At 42.0% G+C, this 19,325-nt stretch overlaps 2 protein-coding genes across 6 annotated transcripts in view; one reads left to right on the top strand and one right to left on the bottom strand.

The window, feature by feature from the left end:
* The window catches only part of anks3 (ankyrin repeat and sterile alpha motif domain containing 3), a 34,577-nt gene extending 33,887 nt beyond the window's left edge, over positions 1-690 (bottom strand). The window contains exon 1 of one of the 2 annotated variants that reach the window (XM_043711547.2): positions 553-690. The gene's annotated coding sequence lies outside the window, so the exon portion shown is untranslated. Of the gene's footprint in view, positions 1-497; positions 515-552 lie in introns of those variants that run through there. The other variant, XM_087997846.1, reaches the window with a different exon arrangement.
* A 3,640-nt stretch (positions 691-4,330) lies between these two features.
* The window catches only part of LOC122560658 (dynein axonemal assembly factor 8), a 97,052-nt gene continuing 82,057 nt past the window's right edge, over positions 4,331-19,325 (top strand). For 3 of the 4 annotated variants that reach the window (XM_043711536.2, XM_043711543.2, XM_087997847.1), the window contains exons 1-6: positions 4,331-4,405; positions 5,432-5,640; positions 7,220-7,330; positions 8,172-8,774; positions 9,227-9,332; positions 18,356-18,542. In XM_043711536.2, the coding sequence (XP_043567471.2) occupies positions 5,470-5,640; positions 7,220-7,330; positions 8,172-8,774; positions 9,227-9,332; positions 18,356-18,542 (1,178 nt within the window). In that variant the 5' untranslated portion in view covers positions 4,331-4,405; positions 5,432-5,469. The remainder of the gene's footprint in view (positions 4,406-5,431; positions 5,641-7,219; positions 7,331-8,171; positions 8,775-9,226; positions 9,333-18,355; positions 18,543-19,325) is intronic. The other variant, XM_087997848.1, reaches the window with a different exon arrangement.

Below are 19,325 nucleotides of genomic sequence, written 5' to 3' on the forward strand. Positions count from 1 at the left end.
CAGCAACACATTTTCAGCTAGATACATGAATAGGAAAGGTTTGGATGGATATGCGTCAGGAGCAGGCAGGTGGGACCAGTTTAGTTTGGGATTATGTTCGGCATGAACTGGTTGGGCAGCAGAGTCTGTTTCTATGTTGTATGGCTCTATGAGGACGTCAAAGAATGAGTGATATCGTGAGTCTGAGGATGAGAATATCATGCATCGGTGAAGAATCAGTAATCTACTAAAATTGTATTTTAAGTAATCAAATAACTTAAGGAGTTTTAGAACTTTCCAGTTGTCCCATCAGTGTATTAGTAACATTAGTTGCTATAGGTTACTGTCACCCCTGTTGCTATGGGTTACTGCGCCCTAGCCGTGTCGTGACCCCTGCTGCTCGAGGTTAGAGTGCCCAGGACTCCTGTCAACGGCGCGAAGTTATTTCTTTTACAATCTTTGCTTCCATCCGCAAGAAACGATCCCGTCACTTCCCCACTCCCTGCAATGATCAGTACCTTTTTATTTAAAAAAGTAGAAGTATTGCCGCTGGACAGAAAATGGCCACTTTACCTTCTCGGTGCTGCTTCTCTTCCGGCTACAGTAACATGTGATATACACCAGCCAATCACATACTCAGGAGGCAACATAGACGATGAGAGGCAGGTGAAGGCAAGATGGGTCTTCACTGCAGTAAAGAGCTCTGCTTCGCCAAGCATAATGCCCCTCTCATGGAGGTCTTCCCTAGTTGTCGCTGTTAATTTTATGTATCTTTCTCATCAATCTAAATACGCATCTCTGGAGCAGGTGATACTTGAACCTGCCAGAAATGGGGACAATACCACTGTACCAGAAGAGTAAAGTGACGTGAAGGTTTATCTTTGTACTAGAAAACTTTGCTATTGCTAAGTTTGCATGGTTTCATATTTCTTTGATTTTTTTTTAAATCAAATTCCAATACAAAAGCAAATTATTTTGCATGCTGGAAATCTCAGACAGAAGATGCTGAAGTCATCAAGTCATACAGCATGGAAAAAGACCCTTTGATCCAACCAATCCCAAACTAAACTAGTCCTATCTGCCTGTTCCCGGCTAATATCCCTCCAAACCTTTCTTATTCATGTACTTATCCAAACGTCTTATAAATGTTGTAATTGTACCGGCATCCACTACTTCATCTGAAAGCTTATTCCACACATGAACCACCCTCTGTGTAAAAATAAAAGTTGCCCCTTGTGTATTTTTTTCAATCTCTCCTCTCACCCTAAAAATGTGCTCCTTAGTTTTGAAATATGCCATCCTAGGGAAAAGACAACTATCATTAGGTATATCTAAACTCATCATTATTTTATTAACTTCTATCAGGTCACCTCCCAACCTCCTATGCTCCTGTGGAGAAAAACAATTGGTTCTTGCCAGAGATGCGGCCTGATCTGTGGAGTATTTCCAGCATTTTATGTTGTTACTTTGTATTATGGAGTGCTTTAAATTTAATATTATTTGAAGTACTTAAGTTTTGAAAGATTGTTTAAAAATATATTTATTTCAAGTTTTGTGGAAATATATTTAAAAGAGGTCATTGAAAGTACGTTCTGAATTTTGGAGATTTTCTTTTCACAGCATTTAATGCACATCACATTACTAATGGTATCTACTTGCTTTGCTGTAGATGACTACTGGGGATATTTTGAAAACAGACTGGCTGCTTTTTGTTCAGTTGGGGGGGAAGGCTGGTAAGAACAATCTGAGGCAGAAGGAAGCTTGCTTAAAAAAAAGTTGTCCAGCTCATCTCTCTCATTTTTGAAAAGAAATTTCACTTGTTGAGTGCAAGGTGGAATCTATTTGTTCTTTTGAAATAATGACTGAAGTAACATCAGAAGATTTTATTCCTTGAGCAAACTGTCTACAAGACTTCAGAGACATGAATAGTGACGTGACCACATGTGCCAGAAAATCAGAACAGCACAATTTCAAACATCTTTTGCTTTATCCTTTGGCCTTTATGAATAACTCTTGCAAAAATATTTTTCTTCCTTATTTTTCCAGAAAGCCAATGTCTGCAGATACTTTTCTCTTTTTCCTGAAGCAAGCATGTTATGGAGATATTCAGAGGGAGAAACATTTATATTTCTCTACTACTGATGGTGTACATTAACCAATTATTGCATCTTTATTGAATTTGTTATATTTTCTTAAACCTGAAAATGTGTTTATTAAGCAATCTGATTTATAGATCTTTTTGTTTAAAAATATGATAAAGAAAAGTCATTTAATTGTCCATTTTAAAGCCTGGGAAAAATATTTCTATTTTATGTTGTGACCCATGGGGCTATGGGACTAGAACAATGTTCCTCCTGATTCGTTCAGAACAGAAGAAATTCTGAAATGCTTTACAAGCCAGGAAGTATTGAGAAGTACTTTTTTTCAAGAAATATTTCTCTACAAAATATTTGTTTTTGTAAAAATACATTATATAACTGCTTTGAAAAATGTATTAGTACTTGGCGTACTGGCTGACTTGTCGTAGTCTTTTAACCTCTACATCTGCTGTAAGTGCTTTTGCATGCAGGCTGTGGCAGCCAGGAAGGTACAGCTAAATGGTGACCCTAATTCTTTTCCAAGAGCTAAAAAATGCCAGTTACTGTTTTACAAAAGCACAGCAAGAGGTTTTAAACTGAAAAATAGTGATTTTTCAGTCTTGTAAGAGAGACAGCTACTGAATGAAACAGCAAGCAAGAAAAAATACAACTGCAGACATTTATGTACAGCTAGAGAAGCTGTGCATTCACTGCAGGCAGCTGACCACCATTCCTCAGCAATGGAAATGGATCAGTAACAACAATTACCGTAGCCACAGCACTTGGCATGGGAGTGACACACCGGGACAAGCAGCTACCAAACAGTCAATGTCAATGCACATATGTACCATTGTACAAGCATTGCAAACAAAATCTCTCTCAAAAACTGACAGAACTGGAACTGACTAGAGGTAACACACAGTTCTGTTAATACATGATAATTTTCACTGATCATATTGGGTAACTTCACATACCAGTTGGTTTGCCATAGTCATGTGAACTCCAGGTGCCTTTGTGTGCAGCCTGTGATAGCTATTAAATGCACATCTCTTGAAAAATTTAACACTGCCACTGAGTTTAATACAGTTAAATTACTTTCAACTTGTGAAGTAAAATATAGTAAAGGTAGGGAAAATCAGCAGGCAATCTGTGCACTGAAGGATTTCACAAAGTGAGATAATAGACCAGTTAATCAGTTTTAATGACGCTGCTATGGGGAAAGGCTGACCAGGCTGGGGCTATTTTCCCTGGAACGTCGGAGGCTGAGGGGTGATCTTATAGAGGTTTACAAAATTATGAGGGGCAGTGATAGGATAAATAGACAATGCCTTTTCCCTGGGGTGGGAGAGTACAGAACTAGAGGGCATAGGCTTAGAGTGAGAGGGGAAAGAAATAAAAGGGACTTAAGGGGCAACTTTTTCACTCAGAGGGTATTATGTGTATGGAGTGGGGTGCCAGAGGAAGTGGTGGAGGCTGGTACAATTGCAACATTTAAAAGGCATGTGGATGGGCATATGAATAGCAAGGGTTTGGAGGGATATGGGCCGGGTGCTGGTAGGTGGGACTAGATTGGGTTGGGATATCTGTTCGGCATGGACGGGTTGGATCCGAAGGGTCTGTTTCCATGCTGTAAATCTCTATGACTCTATGATGTTCATTAAGTCACCAGATAAATTTTGGGTCACTAACTTGCTGTGATTCACTTCCATGTCCCTGTAACCAACTGCAGCTCAGGGGACCAGCAGCACTCACTTCTCCTCCATGGACATTGATGTAAAATCTGACAGCCCATGTCGACCATCCTGGTACTTCTATTAGTCAATGCAGCATGATCTGGAAGCACCAACAATCTGCATTGAGGACATTTTCTGCATCAGGACAGAAACCCAGCTCAAACATGGATTAGTTTGCAGTTCAGGGATGATCACTTTGTCTATTCATGTTTATAGCCTTTAGAAAGGGAGGGGGTGCACATTTTGTGGAGTGCTACATCAATCTCACAGCTGCTCCATGTGCCAACAGCTTCCACGGTAAGTACACTACATGTGAAACAATCAAGCAACCATATATTCACTGCAAAGAGTAGTCTTCAGAAAGTCCGCAATGAATAAAGAGTCCTCCACGAGAGTGGCGCTGTGTTTGGAGGACCTGATCGCTACAATAGGGCGGGAATCATCTTGGCATTACTCGCTACTTCTTGTTACAACCGTGCCTGATTGGCGTCTCGTAACCATGGGCAACAGTATCTTCGGTGGAAGGCGGGGGGCGCAGTTTGTGCCTGGGGCTTTTTAAACCGTGTGACCGTTACTGAGAGGTGGAAAACAGTTTCGATGAAATAGATGTGGGAGGTAAATGTATACCGGCGGATGGGTAAGAGTAGTAATTAGATGCCTCCGAGAGAAGGATGGATGGAGCGGAAACATGTCCTTAAGGAAGGGTGATTGGTTAAGGGCAAATCTATGTCCCCTGAGCAAGGAGGGTTTGGATGAAGGAGGAAACAAACACATGCTCCTGGGAAAGAAGGGGCAATCGGGGGCTGGTTAAACCCCCAGAGGAAGGTTGAATGGGGTTGTAAGTATGAGCCTCAGGATGAAATCGGGTAAGGTATGGAATAAATTGGTATCCATAAGGCAGCAAACACGTGTTCCTGAGTGAAATGTGGCCTGTGGGGCAAACACATTACCCAGGAGAAAGGTGGGGAAATGTCTCTAATCCTGTCCCTATATTTAAAGAAAGGATGATATGGGGCAAGGATAGGCACAAACCTCTGGAGGAAAGGATGTGTTGGGGTGTAAGGATATACCTCTTGGATATACCCATGTGCGATGGCAAACAGATGTTGTTGCCTGGAGGAGGGCAAACACATGACCTACAGCTGGGGTTTGGGCAACACATCTGCGTGGAGAAAGGATAAGAAGGACAAGCAAATACAGTAACCTGGGGTGGGGCAATAACGATATGCAGTCAGGACATATCCCAAGAAAACTAGATGGCGAATACATGTCCTGGATGACTGGAGGGGGTGGGATTGAGGATGAACACATGCCCCAAGTAGGGAATGAGGTAGGGTGGGTGTTGTCATACACATGCTGCCAGTAGAGGGGGTGTGGGAGAGGCAAATTAATATTCCTGAGGGTGGCGGGCTTGGGGAGGGGCAAGCATGCCCTCCAAATGGGAGGTTACAAACATATGCCCCTAAGCTAGATGGGATAGGGTGTGGGGGTAAGCAAATGCCTCTAAGGAAAATAGGATTGGGTGTGGTGGCATACTAATGAGTTCCCTGGAGAAAGAGAAGTAGAGGGGTGTTTGACAGGGACAGAAATTATGAAACGCTGTGTTGTTCCTGACCCTGGCCTTTAATTGTTTGTTTTCAGATTCTTTACTGCATGAGGAAGTATGCTCCTGAATAAAAATGAGTTCAAATAATAATCACAAACCAGCAGAGATTGATGAAGGAAACAATGAACTTCAGAGAACACATGACAGCACAATGGTTGGTCGTGATGGTCTGAAATCTTACTGGGATAGGATATTTGCACATGTTAAGGATGAACTTCCTTCCATTGATTCAGACCTTTCATCAGTAAGTCCCAGCTTTGGAATCCCATAGCTAAATATGGTTGTGAATTCCCTGATTGTGAGGTATCGATTACTAGCAGGTGATGGAACAACTGGAAGCATTTCCTCAATTTCTTAATCTGTTCTGAATGGAGTCTGAGGTAGCTTATTGCTGAGTGAATAATTTCATCTCTGGTACTTCCACTTATGAGAAAGGCTATAGTCTTAAAACTTGTCCTTAAACATTTAGTCTAAAATGTAATGTTGAATTATAGAACACATTTGCTGCACACTAGAAAATAGACAGGCAAGGAAGGTAAGGCAATTAAGAACATTTGCCTTAACATCAGTGAATCTGTATAAACTGGACAATGAGTGATAGCATTCACGGCTGTTCCTCTGTGAAATTAAAAACAGCGTTTGATTCTGACCTTGAAACGAAACTCTGTATCAATTAACTTCTCTCCTGAATTATTGTCCTTTACTGTTATCTGTCTAGTTCAGAACAAGCAGAGCTTTTGTAAGCTTTTGAAAAAAAAAGCCTATTTGTGACAGTACAGCTTTTGTAAAACATTTTATATAAAGATAGCCTATTTGTGATAGTTCAGCAGAGTAGCCTGCCCGGGCTCTTGAAAAGCTGATGTCCTACTCTCCTGGGTTATTAGAATCCAGTTAGCCTGGCTTATAGGTGTCAGTGTTATGTTGTAACAGTGATGCTATTAGTAAATAAAGGGGATGACTAAAATTAAACTAAACTGTCTGTAAGAGATTTTTTTTTTATTTCAGACTACCAAAAGTACGACCTCCGGGATGAACCAAGAGAGGCTTACAGGTTGATTTCACAAGAGATTCCCTGGGCCATCTCAAATCTGTACTTTATCATTTAGCCAAATGACAAAAGCAGCAAGCATCATGTGGTCATCATTTTGGCCTTCTATGGAAACAGTTTAGAAAAGTGATGGAATAGACTGCAAGAAACAAAATATGGGATGAGTAGCAGACGTCCATCTCTGAAATAGAAAAGTATCAGGCCAATGTAAAACGAGTGTTGATTCCAATTGCACAATTCATGTTAATTCCCAAGAACAACGTCACCACCTGGATGATTCACAAAACAGTCATAAGCCTGATTAAACAGTGGGCTGTCACAGTGCACATATGCATTGTTCTATGCATCCCTATTTGTGAGAATGATCATATTATGTAGAATATTATAACCCCATCCCTTTATCTTCAATAATCATTCTCCTTAATCATCATCTAGAAGCAACTGGCAAAATGATTGACTTCCCCAACTTCTTATTGCACTTGCAGCTGATTCTGTGTTTTGAGGGTTGACAATCTGTGCTATTTTGATTACATTTCATGAGTTGGATTAGATAGGGAGCATGGCAAAGCTGTTTGATCATGGTAAGCCTCATATTAGACCCTGACAGTAGAGTATTCTTCACTTTAACCATTGTGCCATTATGGTTCTTCAGATGTGAACCCCCAATCTCCCTACGAATATCAGTATAAAATACCTTTCTCATCAACCTAACACCTTTCATTCTTTATTCTTACTAAAGATCCAAGCCCTCATATTCTGCATTTTCTTTGCACAGTCTGGTTCAGAAGATGGTGAAGTTGCTATTTTCCAGCGTGGTACTATGGGCCTAATTTCACACGTGCCCGACGATCTGGGGGACTTGTCACTTGATGATCCTGTCCTTGAGGTAAAATCCAACTGTTCAACAAGTATCCCATTTTGTCATTATTCTCTGTATCCTGCTGCCTGTGGTCCATTTTGCTATACATTAGAATCTAGTTTATGCTTTTCTTTGCTGACAGAGCTCTAGCCGATTCTGCTGATTCCATCTGAGATATGACTCTATGATTCTATCACATGAACTTTAGTTCACCCAACACTGCACTGATTTGAAGTACAAGTGCTTCAGGCCTCATGTTAAACCAAGTGCAACTAGGGACAGGCAATAAATGCTGGCTAGCCAGCGATGCCCATGCCCCACAAGTGATTAGAAGAAAACATTGTACATCTTGTTGTTTGAGGCAGTGAAACAGTCTTAACTTATTATAGCTACTGTAGTAATTGAAATGAATGCATCCCCCCATCTGTCAGGCATCACTGTGCATGAACTGTTGGTCAAGCTAGTTTGTAAAGCAATTCAGTGATGTGACTCCCTCTCCCACATTTGGTGTTATGTATTTTTCAGGCTTAAGTAAAATCAGGTATGTGTCGTTTTGTCAGGTGCAAACTAGGATGGACGTGGAATTGCTAAATCTTCTGAATAAAGAAACATCTGACTCTCACTATATTTTATGTAGAACAGAAATGCAAGATTTGTACTGACATAGAGCCTGATAAACCAATATAGGAAGAAGAATTGTGATCATTCTATAGTTCTTCTGCTCTGGCCAATATTCATAACTAGTGAAGCTTCTCATCTGTTCATTTGTTTTTAATTTTTTTACTTACATTATCCCTTGAAGTTTTAACTTAATTAACATTAAATTTCCATCATGGTGACAACGTCAATGACTTCTGAATGTCCACAGGAAATGCTGGAATCTGCAAGATGGCCACGTGAGGCTTGGGCACAAGATTATAAAGGAAGAGCATCTGAGCAGGACTTTCAGGGTGAAAATTCAAGGCATTTAGAAAAGTCTACCACAACTAATAAATGCAACAATATTGAAAACATAATGCTGGGGCAACCAGCAACTCCTATCACTGGTGAGAGTGAGAATTCACTGGGCTTAGAAGCAGAATCCAGGCCTAGTAAAAATAAGTATCTTGCAGATCTAAGAAATAGTGGTGGGGGAGAACCACAGTCATCCATAATACCCAAAGCTATTGACAATAAGGAACGGGAAATCCTAAGATGTCAAGGCAGTGGAGACAGGAATTTAGATTACCGCTGTATCTCCACCAAAGCAACAGGCGGACTTTCAGAATTGACAACTGAAAATGACCTCATGCAAAATATCTCCCAAAAAACTCCAGAATTGGTCTTGAACAAGACAATAGTCACAGAAAGGCATTTAGTAAATTCCAGTCAAGACCAAGAAACTACACAAATTCCAAAGGAAGGGCTAAAGAGAAGGAAATCAACACGCACTGTACGGCATGGCCACAGACCACCTATACTGTCTTTAGAGGTGAGCTGTAATATATGTTTCTGTTTTCTGTTTGTGAAACTGCTTCCTTAAGGTGTTGCAGAAGAGGCCAGTGTTACATAGGACTAGAATACTGACCATAACTGAGTTGATAAAAAGTACTCACTGTCTTTTCACCTCTGGTTAAGATTGTGACTAGACAGGAAAGGGATTATGATAATTGTGATTTTTAATGTGCAGGTCAAGTATGAATTAACAGGGAGAAGCATCTATTTTCTTACACATTCACCATTAATATTTGGTAATGTCTGAAGTGCCATCTTTGCTCCAACCAATATTAGGATCAAAGACTGAGGCTCCCTAATGTGTGTCCTCTGCCTCTGAAAGCTGCCCTTGAATTATACTCTCTAAACTGATACTTTTAATTTTAAATCTAATTATATTTAGTGTAAACTGGCAAACTGATCTCTGACTTTTATTGAACTTGTTTATAGTGTGTAGAGCAAATTGACCTTGATGGGCTCTTAAAGACTCTGCAACAGGTGGGAAAGAGCAGCAGTGATTTTGAAGACATCATGAATGGCATGTGGCCTGCTTCAGGTAAGTAGTGATCACATTCACAAATTTGTGATCTATTAATATTTGCTCTTTTTCCATTGCCTTTGTTGGCCTTTAAAATCCTCCTATAACCATGCAGGAAGATAATCTAAGTTATGCTCATCAGGATAGAATGTTCGAGGGAATGTGGAATCAGATTCTCCATAGACCTTTTTCATCTGTAAACAAGAATTTAGGGGGACTCCATCATTCTGCCTAAAGCAGGAACCTAGACCATTTGGATCTTGATAAAAATCTAGCGTCTTCCATTCAAAGCTCTAAATTGTTTACATATTAACCATTGTGTGAGAAGAGTCAGCCTGAAACTGCGAGTAAGGTTGTCAAAATACAGCAATAATAGAAAAGCAACTTGCCAAGAGTGTTGGAGAAAATAATGCTCCTCACAGCCTGAAAAGGGATATCCTAAAACTTTGATGGGACACTGTCTAGCAGATACTGACATAGTGAGTAAGCTTGTCAGTGCACCCTTACTACCTGGTCCCCGGAACAGTATTCTGATAAATTGTATATCTAGGACAGTTGAGGGAATTTTAAACAAAAGGGGAAGAGGGAGCTCATGAGGGTGTTTATGTGGTAAAGTAAAGGACAAGGCAATAAAGGCTAACTATAATCAAAGCAAGGCAGAAACACAAAATATATAAATCATCAGCTGTAGGTGAGGTCAGGGTTTGCAAATTCTAGATCTGATAATGAACAATAAGAAAAGGTTAACTTATGACCTCATATAAAGGAACCTATAGGTAGCAGTGACCATAATATGACTGAATTTTGCGTTCAGTTACAAAGTTAAAAATGTGGGCCTAAGTTTAGTACTTTAATCTTAAAAAGAACTTAGGTTAAAAGGTAGAACAGTAGAGATGCAGTGGCAGACATTTCAGGAGATTTTTCACAACGGTCAGCGAAGATGCATTGCAGGAAAGAAATACTCTCGGTGAGGGATGCACCATTTGTGGCTAACTAAAAAAGTCAAAGGTAGTATCAAATTGAAAGACAAAGTATATAATTCTGCAAAGATTAGTAGGTCAGAAGTTGTACCAAATTTAATAACCAATAAAAAGTGATTTAAAATAATATGAGAAAATAGGAGAAATTAGAGAATGAGAGAAACCTACCTAGAAATATGAAAATATGGTAAAAGTTTCCACAAGTATTTTAAAAAGAGTGCAGCATTGATGCTTTAGAAAGAGAGAGTCTGGAGAATTATTATTGGGAAATAAGGAAATGGTAAAGTATTGAACAGACATTTTGTGTTTGTCTTCAGTATCGAACTTGTAAGTCAAAGATGAAAAGATGGGAGGAACATAAAACAATTAGAATTGCCAAGGAAGTATGACTGAAAAAAAATTGTTCGAACTAAAGGCTGACAAGTCCTGTATCCAAGGATCTTAAAAGAAGTACGTGCTGAAATAGTACATGCAGTGTTTGTAATTACCAAACTTCCCATAAATTCCAGAAAGATCCCTTTATATTGAAAAATAGTAGATGTTCTCTTTAAGAAAGAAGGCAGACAAAACAGGGAACTGCAGGCCAGTTTGCCTCCAGGGAAAATGATAGAATCTGTTAAGGAGGTTAAAGCAGAACACTTAAAATAATCTTGTTGCCTTTTCCTGATTGCATTATGTTTGTGAAAGGAAAAGCTCATCTGACAAATTTATAGTGTTTCTTTATGGGAGGACAAGAGAATATGAATAAAGTGGCACCTGTAGATGTAGTGTAATTGAATTTCAAAGGTTACTACTCAAAATTAGGCACCATAATGTAGGGGATTATGTCCTAGCATGGCTGGGGGATTTATTGATTAACAGGATGCAGAGGATAGAGATAAATGGGTAATTTTCACATCGGTAAACTATAACCAACAGAGTCCCAGGGCTAGAGCTTTGAATATTTATCATCTATTTCAGTGAAGGTAGGGACTGAATGTGTGGTTGCTAAGTTTGCTGATGTCACAAGCTGGTTAAGAGAATAGGTTTTGAAGAAGTCATAAGAAACTTGCAAAGAATTATAGATAAGTTTAGTGAACAGGCAAAAAAAAGTGATAAATTCTGGGAAAATTTAAACTTGTCCACTTTGGCATGAAGAATAAAAAAACACTTTACAGGGAGAGAAATTAGGATCCTAGTGTCCTGATACAAAATTCAATATGCAGGTGTAACAAGTAATTAGGATGGGAAATGGAACGTTGTCATTTACTGTAAAGGGAATGAAGTACAAAAAAGAGGAAGTATTACTAGAGTTGTAGCGGGCTATATGGAATACTATGTATAGTTCTAGTTTCTTTACTTAGGAAAAGGATATATTTAATATGAAGGAGTTCAGAGAATGTTCATTTGACTGATTTCTGGGATGAAAGGGTCACCTGTTGCAGAAATGTTCGATCGGTTCGGTCTATGCCCATTAGATTCTATAGAAATAAAAGATGATCTTGTCAATAAACATATGTTCCCAAAGGGACTTGATGGGTTGGATGCTGAGAAGATGTTTTCCTTTATAGGAGGGACTAGAATTATAGGACAACATTAATCAGAAACTTGACTGCATCTATCATATAAATACAATGGCTCCAAGAATTTGGGAATTCTCTGTACAATAAATCAACTCCTGACTCCCCAAAGTCCTCCACAAACCCTATGAGTCCTCTGTAAGTCAGGAGTGTGGTGGAATATTCTCTACTCATTTAGATAAGTCGAGCTCCAACAACAATCGAGGCTTGACATTATCTATGATGTAGGGAAGCCAGTGTTGGACTGTCCTGGACAGTTTAAAAAAAAAACACTAGGTTTTAGTCCAACAGGTTTATTAGAAAGTACAAGCTTTCGGAGCACTGCTCCTTCATCAGGTAACGCTTCGTCAGGTAACTAGTGGGGCAGGATAATAGAACACAGAATTTATAGTAAAAGATCAAAGTGTCATACAACTGATGTGATGTATTGAACAAACCTGGATTGCTGTTAAGTCTCTAATCACTTAGAATGGGGATTGACTAATATATGAATCCCAGAACTTCTTCCAAGTCACAATCCTGAGAGAACTTAAAAATGTTTTATCAGTAAATTAGAAAAAGGTGGCATCTCAGCTCAGAGGTACGAGGTTAGAGTCAAGATTAGAGTGATGCACAGCAGGTCAGGCAGCATCCGAGGAGCAGGAAAATAGATGTTTCGGGCAGGAGTCCTTCATCAGGAATGAGACTGGAAGCCTCAGGGGTGGGGAGATAAATGGGAGGGGGTGAGGGTGGGGAGAAGGTAGCTGGGAGTGCAACAGGTGGATGGACGAAAGAGTAAAGTGATAGGTCAGAGAGGAGGATAGACCAGATAGGTGAGAAGGAAGACTGACAGGGGGGACAGGTCATGAGGATGGTGCTGAGCTGGAAGTTTGGAATTGGGGTAAGGTGGGGGAAGGGGAAATGAGGAAACTGGTTAAGTCCACATTAATGCCCTGGGGTTGATGGGTTCCGAGGCAGAAGATGGGACATTCTTCCTCCAAGCATCAGGTGGTGAGGGAGTGGCGGTGGAGGAGGCCCAGGACCTGCATGTCCTCGGCAGAGTGGGAGGGGGAGTTGAAATGTTCAGCCACAGGACGGTTGGGTTGATTGGTGCAGGTTTCACGGAGATGTTCCCTGAAGGGCTTTTCGAGAAGGCGTCCACTCTCCCCAGTGTAAAGGAGACCGCATCGGGAGCAATGGAAGCGCAGGTGAAACTTTGATGGATGTGGAAGGCTCCTTTGGGGCCTTGGATGGAGGTGAGGGGAGAGATGTGGGCGCAGGTTTTGCAATTCCTGCGGTGGCAGGGGAAGATGCCAGGAGGGGAGGGTGGGTTGTTGGGGGGTGTGGACCTGACCAGGTAGTCGCGGGGTGTGAACCTGACCAGGTAGTCGCGGAGGGAATGATCTTTGCGGAAAGTGGATAGGGGTGGAGAGGGAAATATATCGCTGGTGGTGGAGTCCATTTGTAGGTGGCAGAAATGTCGGCAGATGATGCAGTTTGTGCAGAGGTTGGTGGGGTGGAAGATGAGGACCAGGGGGGTTCTGTCCTTGTTGCGGTTGGATGGATGGGGTTTGAGGGCGGTCGTGTGGGACGTGGATGAGATGCGTTGGAGGGCATCTTCCACCACGTGGGAGGGGAAATTATGATCTTTAAAGGAGGCCATCTGGTGTGTTCTGTGGTGGAACTGGTCCTCCTGCAAGCAGATACAGCGGAAGTGGAGGAATTGGCAATACAGGATAGCATTTTCGCAGGGGATAGGATGGGAGTAGGTGTAATCCAGGTAGCTGGGGTATGTAAAAAATGTCAGTGTTGAGTCAGTCGTCATTGATTGAGAGGTCCAGGAAGGGGTGGGAGGTATCAGAGATGGTCCATGCGAATTTAAGGTTGGGGTGGAATGTGTTGGTGAAATTGATGAACTGCTCAACCTCCCCGTGGGAGCATGAGGTGGTGCCGATGCAGTCATCAATGTAGCGGAGGAAAAGGTGCGGAATAGTGCTGGTGTAACTAAGGAAGATGGACTGTTCTATGTAGCCGACAAAGAGACAGGCATAGCTGGGGCCCATGCGGGTGCCAGTGGCTACCCCTTTCATCTGGAGGAAGTGGTAGGATTCCAAAGAGAAATTGTTGAGGGTGAGATCCAGTTCAGCCAAACGAATGAGTGTGTCAGTGGAAGGGTACTGGTGGGGATGTCTGGAGAGGAAGAAATGGAGGGCTTGGAGGGCCTGGTCATGGCGGATGGAAGTGTAGAGGGACTGGATGTCCATGATAAAGATGAGGCATTGGGGGCTGGGGAAACGGAAGTCTTGGAGGAGGTGGAGGGTGTGGGTGGTGTCCTGAACATATGTGGGGAGTTCCTGGACTTGGGGGGGATAGGACAATATCGAGATAGGTGGAGGTGAGTTCAGTGGGGCAGGAGCAGGCTGAGACAATGGGTCGGCTGGGGTGGTTAGGATTGTGCATCTGGGGAAGGAGGTAGAATCGGGCGATGCGAGGTTCCATCTTCCATAGTTACACCAGCACCACTCCCCACCTTCTCTGATACCTCCCTCCCCTTCCTAAACCTCTCCATCTCCATCAACGACAACCGACTCAACACCAACATTTTTTACAAACCCACCGACTCCCACAGCTACTGGATTACACCTCCTCCCACCCTATCTCCTGCAAAAATGCTATCCCATATTCCGAGCTCCTCCACCTCCGCCATATATGCTCACAGGAGGACCAGTTTCACCACAGAACACACCTCCTTCTTTAAAGACCATAATTTCCCCTCCCATGTGGTTGAAGATGCCCTCCAACGCATCTCATCCACATCCCGCACCACCATCCTCAAACTCCACTCCTCCAGCCGCAAAAAGGACCCCCTTGGTCCTCATCTTCCACCCGACCAACCTCCACATAAACCGCATCATCCACCGACGTTTCCACCACCTACAAATGGACCCCACCACCAGCGATATATTCCCCTCCCCACCTCTATCTGTTTTCCGCAAAGACAATTCCCTCCGCGACTACCTGTCGGGTCCATGCCCTCTTCCCCCCCCCCCCCCCCAAACAACCCACCCTTCCCTCCTGGCACCTTCCCCTGCCACCGCAGGAATTGAAAAACCTGCGCCCACAGCTCCCCCCCTCACCTCCATCCAAGGTCCCAAAGGAGCCTTCCACATCCATCAAAGTTTCACCTGCGCTTCCACAAATGTCATTTATTGCATCCATTGCTCCCAATGCGGTCTCCTTTACATTGGAGACTGGACGTCTTCTCGCAAAGCACTTCAGGAAATGTCTCTGTAGCACCCACACCAATAAACCCCACCATCCTTGGCCAAACATTTCAACTCCCTCCTACTCTGCCAAGGACATGCAGGTCCGGGGCCTCTTCCACCGCCACTCCCTCACCACCCGATGGCTGGAGGGAGAATGCCTCATCTTCCGCCTTGGAACCCTTCAACCCCAGGGCAATCAACATGGACTTCACCAGTTTCCTCATTTTCCCTCCCCCCACCTTACACCAGTTCCAAGCTTCCAGCTCAGAACCATCCTCATGACCTGTCCCACCTGTCAATCTTCCTTCCCACCTATCCGCCCCACCCTCCTCTCCGACCTATCACCTTTACCCCTTCCTCCCTCCACCTATTACACTCCCAGCTACCTCCTACTCAGCCTCACCCTCTCCCATTTATCTCTCCACCATAGAGGCTTTCAGTCTCATTCCTGATGAAGGCCTCCTGCCTGAAATGTCGATTTTCCTGCTTCTCGGATCTTGCCCGACCTGCTCTAATCTTAACTCTCATCTCCAGCATCTGCAGTCCTCACTTTCGCCGGTGTGAGGTTAGAGTCTGAGTGTCTTGAGTCAGCCTGGTTCTATTTCCAAAGTAGGAATTTATAAGATGTGTGACGGCGTATATGCCTTTGAGAGGGTGTGTGCATGAGTGTGAGTGTCTGTGTGTGTATGGGTGTATGAGAGAGAGTCTGTGTGAGTGTGTATGTGCACTTGTGTATGAGTGTGTGTGCAGTGGGGTCTCCTGTAGTGTGGCATGGACCCAAGATCCGGGTTGAAGCTGTCATCATGGATACCAAACTTGGCAACTCTAGGTTGTTGTACAACCCAAAGTCTGCCTTGGAAGATGGTCACCCGAAGATCTGAGGCTGAATGGCCTTGACTGCTGAAGTGTTCCCCCACTGGGAGAGAACATTTCTGTCTGGCGATTGTTACGTGGTGTCCATTCATCCATTGTCGTAGCATCTGTTTGGTTTTGCCAATACACCATGCATTGTGGCATCCTTGACTGCAGTGTATTAGATGGACAACGTTGGCCAAGTCACATGACTACCTGCCGGCCACATGGTGGATGGTGTCCCCATGTGTAATGGTAGTATCCATGTCCACATTCTGACACGTCTTGTAGTGGTTGTCACGACAGGGTTGTACAGTGTTGTGGTCAATGTTGTCCTGAAGGCTGGGTGTTTGCTGTGAACAATGGTCTGTTTAAGATTTGGTGGTTGTTTAAAATCAAGGAGTGGAGGCGCACAGAAGATCTTGGTGAGGTGCTCATCCTCATCGATAATGTGTTGCAAGCTGCGAGGAACATGGCATAGTTTCTCTGCTCCCAGGAAGTACCAGATGACAAAGGGTACCCTATTGGTCGTATCCCGTGTCTGTCTCCTGAGGAGATCTTACAGGCTGTCAGTCCATGTGACATTTTATAAATTCATACTTTAGAAATAGAACCAGTCTGACTCCAGTTTGGGATACAGACAGACTCTAACCTCACACCTCTGAGCTGAGATATCACCTTTTCTTTATATACTGATAAAACCTTAAGTTGTCTCAGAACTGTGACTTGAAAGAAGTTCTAGGATTTACATATTAATCAATCAAAGCCTGCATCCCCATTCTTAGTGATTAAAGATTTAACAGCAATTTTGGTTTGTTCAATACATTGCATCATATGACACTTTGATCTTTTACTATAAATTCTGTTTCCTGTGATCCTGCCCCTCTAGTTACCTGACAAAGGAGCAGCACTCTGAAAGCTTGTACAGTACTTTCAAATAAACTTGTTTGACTACAACCTGATGTTGTGTGATTTTTAAGTTTGACACGAGATCGGTAGAACATCCTACTTTGCCATCTGATGATCATAATATATAGGAGTAGACTGTTCAGCCTACTGTGCCTGCTCTGTATTCATTCATGTCCTGGTTATCTGATTGTGACCTTAATTTCACTACCTGTCTGCCTCCCCTAGCTCTTGACTCACTTGTAGATAAAAAATATGTCTAATTCAGCTTGACAGTTTATGACTGAAAGACCATCAACTTAGTGAAAGACACTCTTTGGTCTGCCTGAGATCTGTTGGTATTCCAGTGCCGGGAGTTGTCCACAACTGGTTGGAATGTGCCAGCAATGTCCAGGACAACATACTGAGGGACATAAAAAAACCTAGTGCAGCTGTCACAAAATTGCAATAAAGAAAGACCTCACTCTGAAACCTTTTGGCAATAGTGTTTGGCGCAGTGAGGGGCTGAAACAGGATATATACAACTCAGATTGTATTTTTGACAAGTAATAAATATTGCTAATATTAAATATAATTGTACTTGTAGGGAGTAAAGGCAGTGTTAGAAGAAACTGATATGGTTTCCACCTTGAGCAATGTGAATTTTAGTCATGTAATGCATAAATTTTATGAAATAAAGTATATTTTTGGAAAGAAAACGGTAGACAGATGAAATTGATTTTCTGACGCAAATGCTGATTAAAGTGAAAACTGAAATGACTTTACTTAAGAGCTAAGCAAGTGCCTATAGTCCCAGAAACAGTCAGGTACAGACAAATGCTCCTTTTCCACTACCTGTAACTTCACCCGATATATATGTGGGCGGCACGGTGGCACAGTGGTTAGCACTGCTGCCTCACAGCGCCAGAGACCCGGGTTCAATTCCCGCCTCAGGTGACTCTCTGTGTGGAGTTTGCACATTCTCCCCATATCTGCGTGGGTTTCCTCCGGGTGCTCCAGTTTCCTCCCACAATCCAAAAATGTGCAGGTTAGGTGAATTGAACATGCTAAATTGTCCGTAGTGTTAGGTGAAGCGGTAAGTGTAGGAGTATGGGTCTGGGTGGTATACGCTTCGGCGGGTCGGTGTGGATTTGCTGGGCCGAAGGGCCTGTTTCCACACTGTAAGTAATCTAATCTAATCTAGATAGGGTATTGTTGACTTTCCTCTTGTTGAAATTGCATGCCTGATTAATTTTTTATTAATTAACATAAGCTGTGACTTTGCTGCATGCATTGCAGAAGTTCTAATAGATGGAATTTCCTGGGTAACTGCACAAACTTAGCTACTGCAAACAATATAATGTGACATTCAGCTCAAAGCTATGGAAAACCGCACACTGTGTCACAAAGCTACACATTAATTAGTTTTGCATATGTGATTTTATGTTGTGCCTAAAGAAATGTAGATCTGCATAAGTGTAAGAGTGGATTTCACTGTGTATCCTCACTTTACAATGCAGTACCTTCTCACATTAAGAATGAGCAGAACCTTATGGAACAGCTCACCTCATTGTCTATCAAGCAATCAGGTGGAGTTATCTCATTGAATAACCAAACACCAATATGTAATGGAGAGCACCAGTCCAACAGTGCGACACAGAACAAACTTGATGGAGACAGAGCTAATAACCTTAAACAATTCCTAAGGTATATATGTCAAGCTAGTGATTAATATTTTTAAATTTTTTTTAAACAATGATTTCAGTAAAAATGCTTTTCGTTTAAAAACATAATAGATATCAAAAATGAAATTACTTCACAGTCATTAGAATGTTGGATAATCTAACATTAAAAAATGAATGAAGTTCATGCCTAAGAACATGATGTAGATCTTGTTTCAGATATTTAACTAAAAAACAACACAGTATGTGCCTTATTATCGACTTGTTTTAATATTCAGAGCAATTGTTGACAAGTGGACTTCAAGCTGCACATAGCAAGCTCTCACAAATAGCAAATGAGAAGAATACCAAATTAATTTGTTATTTTGGGTGGTGTTGATTGAGGGAGGAAAATTGGCCACAAATTGAGATAATATGCTTTCTTTTTGAATATTGTCATGGGATCTTTAAAACTCATGATGTCCAAGAGACTGATTGCATTTATGGAGCACTTAATAATTGTCTGAAATACCAGATGTATTCTGGAAATTAAATTCTGTCAAAGCTATAATGGTAAGTGAAATAACTTCACAGAAGTTAAATTCTGTCATCAAGTCACCCACCATTTACTCATGAACTGTCCTTGACTTTAGTACTACCTCTTCAGAATCAGCTATCAGAGACCCAGATTCTGACATTCCTCCTTTTTTCTCTGACACTCCTCTTCTTATCTGTCAGCCAGGGCTCCCCGATTGGGGTTGTTAACCTGATCCAATCAGGGAAATTATATTCTATGATGTTAGGCTGGCTGACCTCATTACAATCATTA

Source organism: Chiloscyllium plagiosum, unplaced genomic scaffold, assembly GCF_037043375.1.
Source record: "Chiloscyllium plagiosum isolate Xiang-an unplaced genomic scaffold, Cpla_swu_hap1 HiC_scaffold_20, whole genome shotgun sequence".
Classification (NCBI taxonomy): Eukaryota; Metazoa; Chordata; class Chondrichthyes; order Orectolobiformes; family Hemiscylliidae; genus Chiloscyllium; species Chiloscyllium plagiosum.